The 12952-nt window shown below is 36.4% G+C and overlaps 2 protein-coding genes and 1 long non-coding RNA gene across 3 annotated transcripts in view; all 3 read left to right on the forward strand.

Moving 5' to 3' along the window:
• Positions 1-7059, forward strand: part of mcf2lb (mcf.2 cell line derived transforming sequence-like b) — a 16653-nt gene extending 9594 nt beyond the window's left edge. The window contains exons 9-26 of the mRNA XM_016509658.1: positions 706-820; positions 930-1049; positions 1209-1400; positions 1639-1830; positions 2122-2266; positions 2343-2407; positions 2567-2632; positions 2751-2843; positions 3271-3396; positions 3508-3729; positions 4221-4313; positions 4436-4514; positions 4651-4708; positions 4779-4900; positions 4988-5053; positions 5290-5364; positions 5918-6027; positions 6112-7059. Of these exons, the coding sequence (XP_016365144.1) occupies positions 706-820; positions 930-1049; positions 1209-1400; positions 1639-1830; positions 2122-2266; positions 2343-2407; positions 2567-2632; positions 2751-2843; positions 3271-3396; positions 3508-3729; positions 4221-4313; positions 4436-4514; positions 4651-4708; positions 4779-4900; positions 4988-5053; positions 5290-5364; positions 5918-6027; positions 6112-6189 (2017 nt within the window). The 3' untranslated portion in view covers positions 6190-7059. The remainder of the gene's footprint in view (positions 1-705; positions 821-929; positions 1050-1208; positions 1401-1638; positions 1831-2121; positions 2267-2342; positions 2408-2566; positions 2633-2750; positions 2844-3270; positions 3397-3507; positions 3730-4220; positions 4314-4435; positions 4515-4650; positions 4709-4778; positions 4901-4987; positions 5054-5289; positions 5365-5917; positions 6028-6111) is intronic.
• A 993-nt stretch (positions 7060-8052) lies between these two features.
• LOC107706082 (uncharacterized) lies at positions 8053-11133 on the forward strand. The gene is made up of 3 exons (XR_001636130.1): positions 8053-8354; positions 8549-8653; positions 11042-11133. It is a non-coding gene; the product is annotated as an uncharacterized LOC107706082 (long non-coding RNA).
• A 361-nt stretch (positions 11134-11494) lies between these two features.
• The window catches only part of phf11 (PHD finger protein 11), an 11224-nt gene continuing 9766 nt past the window's right edge, over positions 11495-12952 (forward strand). Inside the window, exons 1-6 of the mRNA XM_016509661.1 lie at positions 11495-11614; positions 11690-11730; positions 11906-11949; positions 12121-12143; positions 12259-12320; positions 12543-12616. Coding sequence (XP_016365147.1) covers positions 11932-11949; positions 12121-12143; positions 12259-12320; positions 12543-12616 — 177 coding nt within the window. The 5' untranslated portion in view covers positions 11495-11614; positions 11690-11730; positions 11906-11931. The remainder of the gene's footprint in view (positions 11615-11689; positions 11731-11905; positions 11950-12120; positions 12144-12258; positions 12321-12542; positions 12617-12952) is intronic.

The following is a 12952-nucleotide window of genomic DNA, read 5'->3' on the forward strand; positions in this document are numbered from 1 at the left end:
GCACCACCTAGTGTCCAACCTACTCTAATACTATTATAACCTGTTTAAATGTGAACAAGGGATTTACAACATTAAAGAAATCCTTTATTTATAACATGTACATGAAAATTCTAAAAGATTAGAAACCACAATGGGACACGGTCGTGCAGCAGCGAGCAACAGTGAAAGGAACCTCAAGGTTGTAAATGTGTGAAATTGTATAGGGCCCCATTCCTGTATTTTGCCTGGGGCCCCCAAATCACTAAATCCGCCCCTCACCATTATCTTATACTCGAGCGAATTGGATAGCACAACTGAGTGGATTTACACTTCACGGCTGCATTTATTGTAATATTATTTATGTAGTATTATAGTATATATTAATACTTTGAATTAGCTTTTATATTTATATTTTCTTATTTAATTTTTAATTTTAGTTTTAGTTTATATACATATATTTCTATATAGCCGTAATTTTTATTTCAGTTTTAGTATTAGTTACTTTTGTACTTCAGCCTAAACTTATTTCAGTTAGTTGCCAAAGCTACATTACTCCTTTTCATCAAATTACATTTAAATAGATTTAGTTTTAACTAATAATAACAATTCTTGTCGTTTTCACACTATTTCATCTCATTTTATAATATTTGTTTTGTCTAATGTATGCACTGTCAGTCATTTCCTGATTATTTATTTTTCTCTCTTCTATTCCCTGATGACTTACAGGCTGTTATCCCAGTTAAATGAGAGCTCTACAGCATTTGATGAGTTCTGGATTCAGCATCAAAATAAACTGGATCTATGTTTGAAACTCTGCCAGTTTGAGCACAACTTTCAACAGGTCTTGCATTTTTAAAAACATTCATGCTTATATAGCTTATTCTTATTACTGCTAAACATAAGATTCATTAATAACATTTGCACTGTTTTTATTTGCTATGGTCTTGTAGTTGCGAACAGACCTGAAGCAGACAACAGACACGCTGAATGCTTTCTCAGACGTTGGAATAAGCTCTGCCCAAACAGAACACCTCCTTCAAGAGCTGACCAATCAAGAGAAGAAAGCCTGTGTGAGTCTCCGCCCATTGAATAATCTTAGTGTGTTATGCTTACAGTCGCAAACGTGCATCCACACACCTATATGCATGAATGTGTCAGTCTAATTTATATGAAAGCTTCCAATAACCCTTGTACCTCCTCTCTTGCTAACACAATTCCTTTATCCGCAGGAAGTGCTGGACAGAGTAAGGTCTGTGGTTGCAGAGGGCCAGTATTTGATTGACAGCTCTCAGAATGTTGACAACACTGTTGCAGTGAAATGCAATGAGCTACAGAGAGTGAGAGAGAATCTCACCCAAGAGCTCAAAGACAAGAGGACCATGCTGACACAGGCTATGGAGCTACATAGAAGATTGGAAATGGTGACTAGAAATACATGCACATTTATGTTTATGTTTGAATATATTCATTCCAGTAACCTACACCACCCATAAAGCACCCATTATCGTGACGGTGTTTAAACTCCTCACCTTCACATAGTTGCACAGTTACATGCAAATTTTCTACAAACACAGACAGACATACATAGCACACTTTCATATGTACTGTGTATGCAAATGAGTTTCCAGCATGTTCCGTTCTGTTCCTTTTCGCTTTTAGGTGTGTAAATGGTGTGATGATGGGATTTACATGCTAGCGTCACAGCCTCTTGACAAGTGCCAGTCACAGGAGGGGGCGGAGTCAGCACTGTCAGAGCTGGAGTGTTACCTGGAGACAGCCAATGAGAAACAGCAGTGGGAGATCAGCACAGTTTGGCTGGAATATGAGAACATACTGAACAATGAGCTCAGGGTATGGCAATATGAAATCATAACAATGCCTGCAATTCATTTATGATTCAGTTTTTTTACTTCAGTTCATTTTTTAGCACAAAATGAAATGGGAAAAAGATAGTTTGCCAAATATTTTTATTTATTAATAAAAAGAGTTGAATTAATTAAGACATTTTTTACATCTTTAACAAATGATAAAAAAATACAGAGTACGTGATTCAGATTCTGTATTTGTGGTTTTAAAAAAGTGTAATGATGTATAATGTATTATATTGTGTTATATTGTATACTGTAATGTGTAATGGTACAGGAGCAAGTAAAGCGTGCATTTGAGAAGAAAGCCTCACTACAGGAGATGTTTGAGAGGAGGAGGGTCAGTCTGAAGAAACTAGCAGCCAAACAAACACGACCTGTCCAACCTGTGGCCCCACGACCAGAGTCACTCTCATCTCCTGGTATCTATCTATCTATCTATCTATCTATCTTTTTTAAGTGTAAAATGAAGGCGATTGGTTTATTTCTCTCTTTCAGCTCACAGGGAGCATGAGAACATCTGTATTAGTGAGGACTCAGACAGCAGGGTGTCCTGTAAACAAGTATGTCTAATTCATCTACAATGCCTTTAGTGTTTGTCCTTTCTTTTTAGTGATTTTAAATCACTTTCTCTGTATAAGCAAATTATATATACCTCTCTTTATTATAGTGAACACTGCAAGTGACTTGACTGTTACTCAGTAATGAATATCTTTGTGTAGGTAAACTCTGATCAAGTTGACAGGAGCAGTCGCAATCCTTCTGTATCTGAGGAGGAGGAAACCCTGGCTCACACTCACACACAGAAACACATATACACTAACCGCAATCTGTTGATGACATCAGGCCCTCTCTGTGACAGAGTGCAGTTTAAACAACTTTATCAAATTGTGTTTGTGCCATCAGGAGTGTCAGAAGAAACTAGAGCACAAACTAGGACTGGACTCATACTTACTGAAGCCTGTGCAGAGGATCACTAAATACCAACTCCTGCTGAAGGTACTGCATTATGTGTGTGTACGGAGATGTCATAACTGAAGTGTTTGTTTTAGATATCTAAATATGGGATAAATGTCGAAATGCATCTTAAATTCAGCATGAAATGAAAATGCATATTGTTGATCTTATTTTGAATGATTCATCCATGTATACATTTCATTTTTAAAAATGTGTTTTAAATCTTCCGATGAAAACAGACTTGTGTCTGGTGACATATCTCCAAACGTTTACTCTGCTTAAACCTCTCCCTCTTTCGTACAATCGACTGCAAACTCACATTCATATCTGTCTTCATCCAATCAAAAATCAATGGATCCCTGCCCTAACTTCTTCTATTTTAATAATCTGTTTCACTGGATCTGTTTTAAAGGGGTCATATAATCGATAACAAGATTTTTTCAATGTATGTGTTTGTGTGTGTGTTTAGGAGATGATTAAGTACAGTAAAGGCTGTGAAGGCTCAGTGGAGCTGCAGGCAGCTCTTTCCTCCATACTGGGTATCCTGAAGGCTGTAAATGACTCAATGCACCTCATCGCCATCACAGGATATGAGGTAAAACACATATGCACACACAACTCTCATCTTACCCAGTACTGTTCATTAATGTTTTTCACTCCTCTTTATTCCACGATATTCCAAGCAATGATCATTGATTCCATCCAGGGTAACCTTGGAGACCTGGGTCGCCTGCTGATGCAGGGGTCGTTCAGCGTGTGGGCGGAGCATAAGAGAGGTCACGTGAAGGTGATGGAGCTTGCCAGGTTTAAGCCCATGCAGAGACACCTGTTCCTGCATGAGAAAGCTCTGCTCTTCTGCAAGAGACGAGAGGAGAGCGGAGAGGGATACGAGAAAGCACCCTCATATAGCTTCAAACAGGAGCTCAGCGTAAGTGTGTCTTTAGTGTAATAATACTTAGCTAAAGATTTCACAAAATGATGTTGAGCTCATATTGATAAATCACCTCTTTTATGCTATGTTCTGTTAAGCATGGCATTTCTCCTGAACTGAGGAAAATTGTCAAATTTGCTCGTTAGTGTCTTTAAAAGGTTATTTTCCTCATCTGACATTTTTCTAAAATAGCAAATGTGACATTTCATATTTTTATGGGTCATTTTAAAAAGTGTAATCTTTCATTAATCCTAAAATCAAGAAGCATATTTTATAACATGCACAAACTTAAATGAAAATTTCTGTTGGTTAAACATCTGTTGGTTCTGTGGAGTCTATAATTCAAATGTGTGCATGTTTAAGTTGCATATTTAAATATTTAAATGAGTAAGGTCACAAAAAGAGTGATTTTCATACTGCAATTTGTTTTATTTTGAAAGTAAAAAAATAGCCTGCACACCTGATGGTCTCTGTTCTGTCTTTATTAGATGGCTGCTATTGGAATAACAGAGCATGCTAAAGGGGACAGCAAGAAGTTTGAGATCTGGTCCAGTTCAAGAGATGAGGTCTACACAGTACAGGTGAGCACAAGAGTGTGTGTCTTGAGGTCAGATTTTCTAAGAAGACTGTTACATGTGTTCAGTCTGCATGGATCAGATAACTTGGGTTTATATGTGGCTTTGTGACATATGTTATTCTGTAGGCCGTGTCTGAGGAGGTTAAGACCATCTGGGTAACAGAAATCCGGAAACTTCTAACAGGACAGCTGGAGGCCTGCAAAGGTATGGACCTGGTTTTAGGTTGGTTCGTAAATAAGTAGTTGAGGAGGGTTTACAACATGTGATTCATTCATTCAGATAACTTGCAAAATGCAGAATTACCACTAAGATGCATCAAATGAATGTTTGTGTTATGTAGAGGCAAGTCAACAGAGGGCCCCTGAGCAGTTCTCCTCAGATACCAACTCAACTAACAGGTACGATTACACGCCATCACATTTACACATACATATATGAGCTCATTTCATAAGTGAAACTCATCTTCAGACTGGTGAGAAATGAACGTAGTAACCTCAGGAGTGGAGGAGTGGACAAACCAAAGGCAGACGAGGAAAGAGGCAAAGAACTTGAGAACATTCTAGAGCCCAGAATGACAGGGAGAGCAAAAGGTGAGCTAAAAACTCGTGTCATTAGAGAATTTTCATTTTGATTGAACTTCCCCTTTAACTTCTTTCTGTTTCTTTTGATGGCTACAGGGTCTTCATTCAGTTTTGAGACTAAACCAAAACGACAGGATATCCGGAGTGATCCTACACCTCTAGGTGACCTATTTCAGCAAACTGAAAATCAAATATAGAGTTTAATTGTTAAAAATAGAAAATAGGTGATGCTAAAAATACCTAATTCATTATCACCAAGGCACCAAGCTCTTTAAAGGGTAAAGACATGAGCTGATCCTTAAAGGAATAGCTCACACAAAAACTCTATCAGGTGTGCCATTCTAAGAAATAACTAAGAAGATGCAGAGATGCAGTCTGATTGGTTATTTTCCTCCCAGAAACAGGGCCACACCCTAACATGGGCGGAGTCAGGTGGTTCAGTACATCAAGCCTGTTTCAGAATCGTAGGAGAGGTACACATACTGAGCACACACGTATGTCCACACTTATGCATAATCCACTGAGATGTTATAGGATAGCATATGTTTGTAGGTTATATGTGCATCTCATTTGATGCTTTCTGAGAGGTGCTACGTCTGTCTTTACAAAATTGTTTCGGGTTCGACAGCATCAGTTACACAAAAAATATGTTTGACTAGTCCCTCAGTTTGAGAGAGAAATGTCTTTACAATGGAAGTTAATGAAGCAGGACATTACAAAGGATTTCAAAGCAGAAATGTGCAGCAGAAAAGCGCTTTTATTCATTCTTCTGTACAGAAATGTTTTATTTGTAGACAAATTGTCCTTTTATTTATGCTGTTGATAGACATAAACTTGTATCGAACCCGGAACGTTTCACTGACACACATCCACGCATGCTCTTTCTGTGCTCTGGGAAATGGTCACTAGTCTGTCTTCTGTCTATCACGGTGAGGTTTCAGTGGTACTTTCTCTGTCATCTCTGACCTCATTTACATGTTTACCTACAATATCTTTTGTCTTTAACTATTTTCTTCTCTGTCTCAGGTTGGACTAAAGGATCTCTCTCGTTGGATGCCTCTGTGGAGCATGATGGATACTTTAGTGCAGAGGAGCAGGTGACCTCTGACCCAGATGAGGAGAGGGAAGATAAAATGGTACGAGACCAAGTCTGTTTTTCACTGTCAGACTTAAAAGCAAAAGGGTGTCATGTTTTAAGCATTTCTTTATCTTTATTTCAGTGTGCAGATGAGCTGCAGTCTGTGAGGATAGAGGAAGAGATCCAGTGTTCTGAAGAGACTGAGGATCCTGAGAAATGAGAGATAAGTGTGAATGTGTGCGTATTGCCATAAGTGTACAGCAAATACGCTAGGTTTCGTGCATAACTCTTGAAAATAGGGAAATGAGTCATACAGTATATAACCCATTAACTTTGAAGATCTGCATACTCTTTAAAATAAAGGTTTCTGGTAGAACCAAAGAGTTTTAATGAATAGCCTACATGGAGAAAGCTGTCCATTAGTAATCACAATGGCAGTGTGACAAAATGCTTTTTTGTCAGAATATGCAGCTAATTTTAAATGGCTGTCAATGGAGAAAAATGCTTCTTAGAACCAAACATCTACCAGCAGGGGTCATACTAGCCACAAAAAGTTAGTGCCAAAAAGGGTTTTACAGGACCTTTTTATTCTTTAAATCTATAAGAAACCATCTTGACCAACTGACACTAACTGAACTTTTTGACTCTCCAAAGAGCTGTGAAAAATGACTGTTGTTAAGAGAGTTCTTTCCAAAAAGCTTTATTTTTAAGAGTGTCGTCTAAGAATGCACCAATATAATGTGTTTTACAGAGACACCTGAGCCAGCTCTTTACACACTGTCTCATAGTATGCTGTGATACATGTTTCATATCCCGTAAAACTTAGTATTTGTTTCTGTCACAGTAATGATGTCCATATTGGGATATGGCATGTCTATTGTCAATTCCCGTGATCTCCAATGTGAAAGCATGTGACATATCATTGTGTACTGTACAATGCAGGAAACTAGGACCTATGTGTAAAACAAGCATATCATATATGCAGATGTTGTTTCTCAAAGTGACTGTGATCACCCTGTGCCATTTGTATGTAAAATACATTTACAAATGAATATTGTTTTATATATATATGCATATAAAAATAAAACCATAGTTGACTAATGACTTTTGCCTATTTTAATAGATAAAATTTAACAGATCAAATATACACAATGACATTTCCGAGTCCGACTACTTGAATATATATCATATAATGATTTAAGTATGATCATTATTTTTAACCATGTCAAAGGATTATTTCACCACTCTATGTAAACCTGAGAGGAGGAGATATATGAAGAGTTTATTTGCACAAACAGATAACTCCGTTTCTAAAAATGTTCAAAAATCATGTTTTTATTATGTTATCATGTTTTTATTGTGTTAAGTTAGCTGTATTTTTAGTTATTTTCAACCTAATCAAGATAACCCAACTGCAGTATGACTGAGATTAATTGGAATGAACAATGAAAAAACATGATTTTTGAAACTTGTTAAAAACGGAGTTATCTGTTTTTGCAAATGAACTCTTCATATTGAGAAACTAAATTGTATTGGTCTATGTCAGTGTCCCTTTTCCTTACCTTCCTTTTGTTTGAGAAATGATCCAAGTGAATGGCCCAACGTGGAATACCCTGACATCTACAGCTATTTGTGTCCTTAAACGCTCGGTTTTTTGGGTCGACAGCTTATAAAAACGTAGTTCTGGGGGTTTTAGCTTGTTTACTGACCACCTTGTCACACAGCAGGTTTTATGCATTGTTCTGTTTTTTTTTTTGTTATAAGTCAGAAAGGACAAGGAGGCAGCTTCCTGCAATATAAAGTCAATGGAGAGGGTTGGATTGTTTTTCCCCCCGGTGTGGGCGTGGCCTAAATGCGCTCGGTCTCTATTGTAATGTTTTTAAAGTTGCGATTGAATTACGATTGTCAAAATAATTGCCTTTACGTGGTACTGTTACTTTTCTCAGCACCGGTCATGATGGGCCAATCACAGTCGTTTGTGATTACAGGAAATGAAAAAAAACAAGCTTTGGCTTTTATATAAATTGATATAGTTTGATATTTGGTTGAGTTTTGAAGATCTGTTTGATTGAATGTACTGCCCGAGATAATCGAGATTACTGTCTGGAGCTCGAGTAGTTAACAAGAGTGTTTTTATGCATGCAAGATGACAAAGATCAAAATGACCCGCCTTCTACACAATAAAATGAAAACGAAACTTAAAGGAACATTGCAATAAAAACTTGAATCGTCGTTGAATGTCATCAAGCAGAGCTCAACATGGGATCGGATCAATTTCAATCTCAGAATAAAATTATTTGTGCACTTTGCGAGAAATCAGACGAAACTGAAATCACAGGGCCTCTCTCCTCCAAAGGAAACATCTCCGCACATCAAAACTGTTTGGTAAGTAGGCCTAGGCTATGTTTTCATATTGCATCCCTTACGAAAATGTACTGTAAGTTAATTGTTAGTGCTGTTCGCTGTTACTCATAGTTTTGTTTGGATTAGGTTAATGTGTTTCACCTTAATCTAGGCAAATCCATTAAGAATTTCTATATATAACTTTTAATGCTTATCTTATTTTATTGTGTCCTCAGTTGTTTGCATCAGGGATCTACTGCAAGAAATCGCCCACCTATGACGACCTGTTTGGATTTGATGTAGAAGATGTAAAGAAAGAGCTGAAGAGAGGAAAAAGACTAGTAAATATCATTGCAAAAGCATATGCACAACACACATTAACTGCCTCTAAAACGTTATAATTAATTTTAACTGGTGAATATTTTTCTCAAAATATATTGTGTAATAGCCCACATAACACAGTGTCCATACACAATACTTTAATGATAAACTACAATAGTAGGGGTGTTAAAAGTAATAGTTGCATCGATGCAATCGATCAAGCTGAGAAATCGATTCTGAGCTTGGCTTTTCCCGCATATGGCACTTGTGCGCTCCCGAGACAGTCGCGGCGGACTTGCACAGGATATGCGCGAGACATGTGCTTCCATCCGCCGTTATTTCGGTCTTTTACTTTAGATATGCTTTCATTTATGCCGTTTGGAATGCAGTACGTATTAGATGCACGAAACTCACGTACTGACAGACTTTCGCGTGCGCTTTGTGTTTGTTTGTCCTGAAGCTCGCGGTTGCGGTTAAATGCACTTGCAGCTCCGAATACTTTTATGATACGAAAATTACGAGATTGATGTGTAAACTGTCAGTTATGTTTTCAGAACAGGACAAACATCTGATATGTCGAAATAGATCTGTGCATTAACTGTCTATGAACTCATGATAATCAAACGGCAATGCTGAGGAAAAAAAGAAAAACCCAACTATGATTGTCTGTAAACTTTCGGATACTTAAAGCACTCTCAGATACTAAAAGTACTTTTTGTTTATCACTTGTTGTCTTTTCCCATCTTTATTTCTTTATATTTGCTTGTATGTTTTTGAAGCTATATTTACTTGGTTAAATTCTTAACAACTGTTTTGATTTATTATTAATTTATAATTATTTTTAAAAACCTGCTTATATAATTTAATAAAAATGCACAAAATAAATTTGATATAATCGTGATGCATCGTGATACTGAATCGAATCGAATCATGAAACCAGTGCCGATTCACACCCCTATACAATAGATATTAATAAACTGCAGCTTAAGTGTAAAATATAAGTGTATTAGGGGTATTTTATGTGACATGTTCCGAAAGTATAAATTCTGTACAATACATGTAAAGTTGCAATCAAAATTATTCACCTGCAAGGGATTTTGCTGCCGAGAACAAAATTGTGTGAAACCAATTCAACTAAGGCATTGGTAAGCCATTATAGGACATTTAAGAATGATTGTGAGAATGTAAAGTTGATGGAAAATGGAAAAAAAAAATCTAATTGGCTCTAAACATTCATGTACAAAATTTTGTGCAGTATCTTTTATTCTTTATAACCTCCAAATGCTGCCTGTAAGTGCTTAGAAGCTTCTGTCACATCTCTACTGGAATCTTGGCCCATTCTTTGCTTGAAAAAGCTTCCAGATCACTGATGATCTTTGTTTTTTTATACTGCCACTGCTTTTGTCAAATTACACCAAATATTTTCAATGAGACTTAAATCTGAAGACTGAACAGTCCACTCGAACATTCTATGACCGATCCCTGAACCAAGCTTTAAGTAGATTTAGATGTATAATTTGGGATGATTGTCCTGCAGGAAAGTCCATTGATCATCAAACTTCAGTCCCTGCACCGAAGGCATCAGTCTTTGCCAAAATGACCAGTACTTCAAATAATATGTTATGTCTTTCATACAGTCAATGTTAGCACTTCCTGCAACAGCAAAGCAGCCCCATAACAAGACCGGTCCACCACAATGTTTGACTGTGGTGATGGTGTTTTTCTGCTCATAAGCTTTACCTGATTTGCACCAGATGCACTGCTGATACATGGGTTTGGTTACATCACTCCATAAGACATTCTTTCAGAAGTCCACAGGTTTATCCAAATGATAGTGGGCCTTTTATGTTCTTCTTGCTCAAGAGGGGCATTTGGCAAGATGTGTCAATATGAAGGTCATGCTTGTCTAGTGTTTTTCTTATACTCTGAAGATGACCTGATGAAAGGAGGAAACATGCAAAGTCTTTGGTTGTAAATTGAGGGTTTTTCTCAGTTGCTCTAATCAAACCTTTTATTCCCTTTGATGATATTGTGCTTTTTCTTCAACATCTTCAAAGGTTTTCTGGTACAACACATTTTAAACTTATGAATAAGCTGTGTCTCTGAGAACTTAACACAATTTTGTACCATGCCATAGGATTTGAATAATTATGACAGCTATACTGCAAAAACATTACATTATATATTGACATTATCACTTTTCATTTGTATTACTTTTGCAAATTATTACAGTCTCCAGAGGGTTGAATTATTTTGATTGCAATGGTAATTTGTATTGTTCAGCATAGTACAACATTATAATTTAACATGAATATTTCTGTACATTAAATGTAAACTGTGACCAAACGGTCGTCATATTGTTGTGTTGTTTCTCTGTGAATGCATAACTGCTGTGTGTTTATTTCTAGCTTTGCCACCTCTGTAAAAAAAACGGTGCTACAGCGGGATGTGATGTAAAACGTTGTAAGCGCTCGTACCATTATCCCTGCGCCATAGAGGATCGTGCCAGAGAGCTGTGTCTCTGAGAACTTAACACAATTTTGTACCATGCCATACAAATATGAGATAAGAACAGCACTGTTACATAGGATTTGAATAATTATGACAGCTATACTACAAAAACATTACATTATATATTGACATTATCACTTTTCATTTGTATTACTTTTGCAAATTATTACAGTCTCCAGAGGGTTGAATTATTTTGATTGCAATGGTAATTTGTATTGTTCAGCATAGTACAACATTATAATTTAACATGAATATTTCTGTACATTAAATGTAAACTGTGACCAAACGGTCGTCATATTGTTGTGTTGTTTCTCTGTGAATGCATAACTGCTGTGTGTTTATTTCTAGCTTTGCCACCTCTGTAAAAAAAACGGTGCTACAGCGGGATGTGATGTAAAACGTTGTAAGCGCTCGTACCATTATCCCTGCGCCATAGAGGATCGTGCCAGAGCCCTTGAAGACCATTTTATGTAGGATGAAAGAATTTTTTTAGCAATTTATGTTTTAGATGTAGTAAAATTAAACTAATTAATGTTTCATTTTAGACTGTTCTGTGAATTACATGATCCAGAATCCCCCCAAAAAAGTAAGTGTTTCAATTTTAAATTCAGATATTCTATCATAAACTGATTTTTTTTTTTTTTAATTTTTTTTATTGTATTTGTTTTAGTGATGCAAATTTGTAAGCAACTTGTGAAAATGTGAAATGTCAATGTGAGAATTATTGTCAAATTTTCTGAGTTGGTGTTTTTGTTTACAAGGTTCGCCAGACGGTCGAAGGCCTAACATGAAAAGGCCTGACAGGGTCAGCATGCACACACACACACACTTACAGCCTCTTCATAAACACATACATGGACTTTTACCTAACCACATGACTGTTCATCTTAAAACATCACTGCACAATTCTGAAATAAAGATAAATACAATTTTGGATGTAATTCCCTGTCTTTCCTTTTTCTTTATTTACTAATAGAGAGATTCTGATTCATCTACAGGGTAAGTGTGCAGAGTGAGTGCATCCTCATCAGAACTGGATTAATCACAGAACATTGTCACATTATTAATTACAGTGTGATTATTTCAGATGATCTTGTGTTTGCACTTTTTTTAGGTCGTCAGAAGTGAATTTGCCCAAAAAGAAGAAGAACGTGTCATTTATTTTGTTAGATTCTGGTAATTGTTAATACAGTTTATTATAGCTTTAAATTAGACAGTACTGCAGTAATACTCAATAACCCAGTTCAGTTACAAAAAGTAGAGTGTTTTTGTTCAAAGATCTTTATGTGTTTATTTGTCAACATGAGAATAATAGCTTGTTTTTGGCATGTTGATGACAGATATTGTAATGTCAATGTAAAACATTAATAACACTGGACTATTATGATTTTATCATAGATGATGACACTGAATATTTGCATCCTCCAGTAGAGTCAGATATAGAGGACTTTACACCTTCAAATCAGAACAATGTGAGTTTTCATGACATAATCTGTCTTGATGCATCATTTAAATGTCTCCAATTACACATCATCTTGTAAAGATTGAATTCAAACTGCAAATTCACAACTTTTAGCAAAGACGTGGCTATTTTAAAGGGGTCATATGATGCTGCTAAAAAGAACATTATTTTGTGTATTTGGTGTAATGAAATGTGTTTATAAGGTTTAAAGTTAAAAAAACACATTATTTTCCACATACTGTACATTATTGTTTCTCCTCTATGCCCCGTCTTCTGAAACGCGTCGATTTTTACAAACCTCATTGGTCTGAAAAGCGAGGTATGCTCTGATTGGCCAGCTATCCAG

Source organism: Sinocyclocheilus rhinocerous, unplaced genomic scaffold (genome assembly GCF_001515625.1).
Source record: "Sinocyclocheilus rhinocerous isolate Xijiao unplaced genomic scaffold, SAMN03320098_v1.1 scaffold2369, whole genome shotgun sequence".
In the NCBI taxonomy this organism is placed as follows: domain Eukaryota; kingdom Metazoa; phylum Chordata; class Actinopteri; order Cypriniformes; family Cyprinidae; genus Sinocyclocheilus; species Sinocyclocheilus rhinocerous.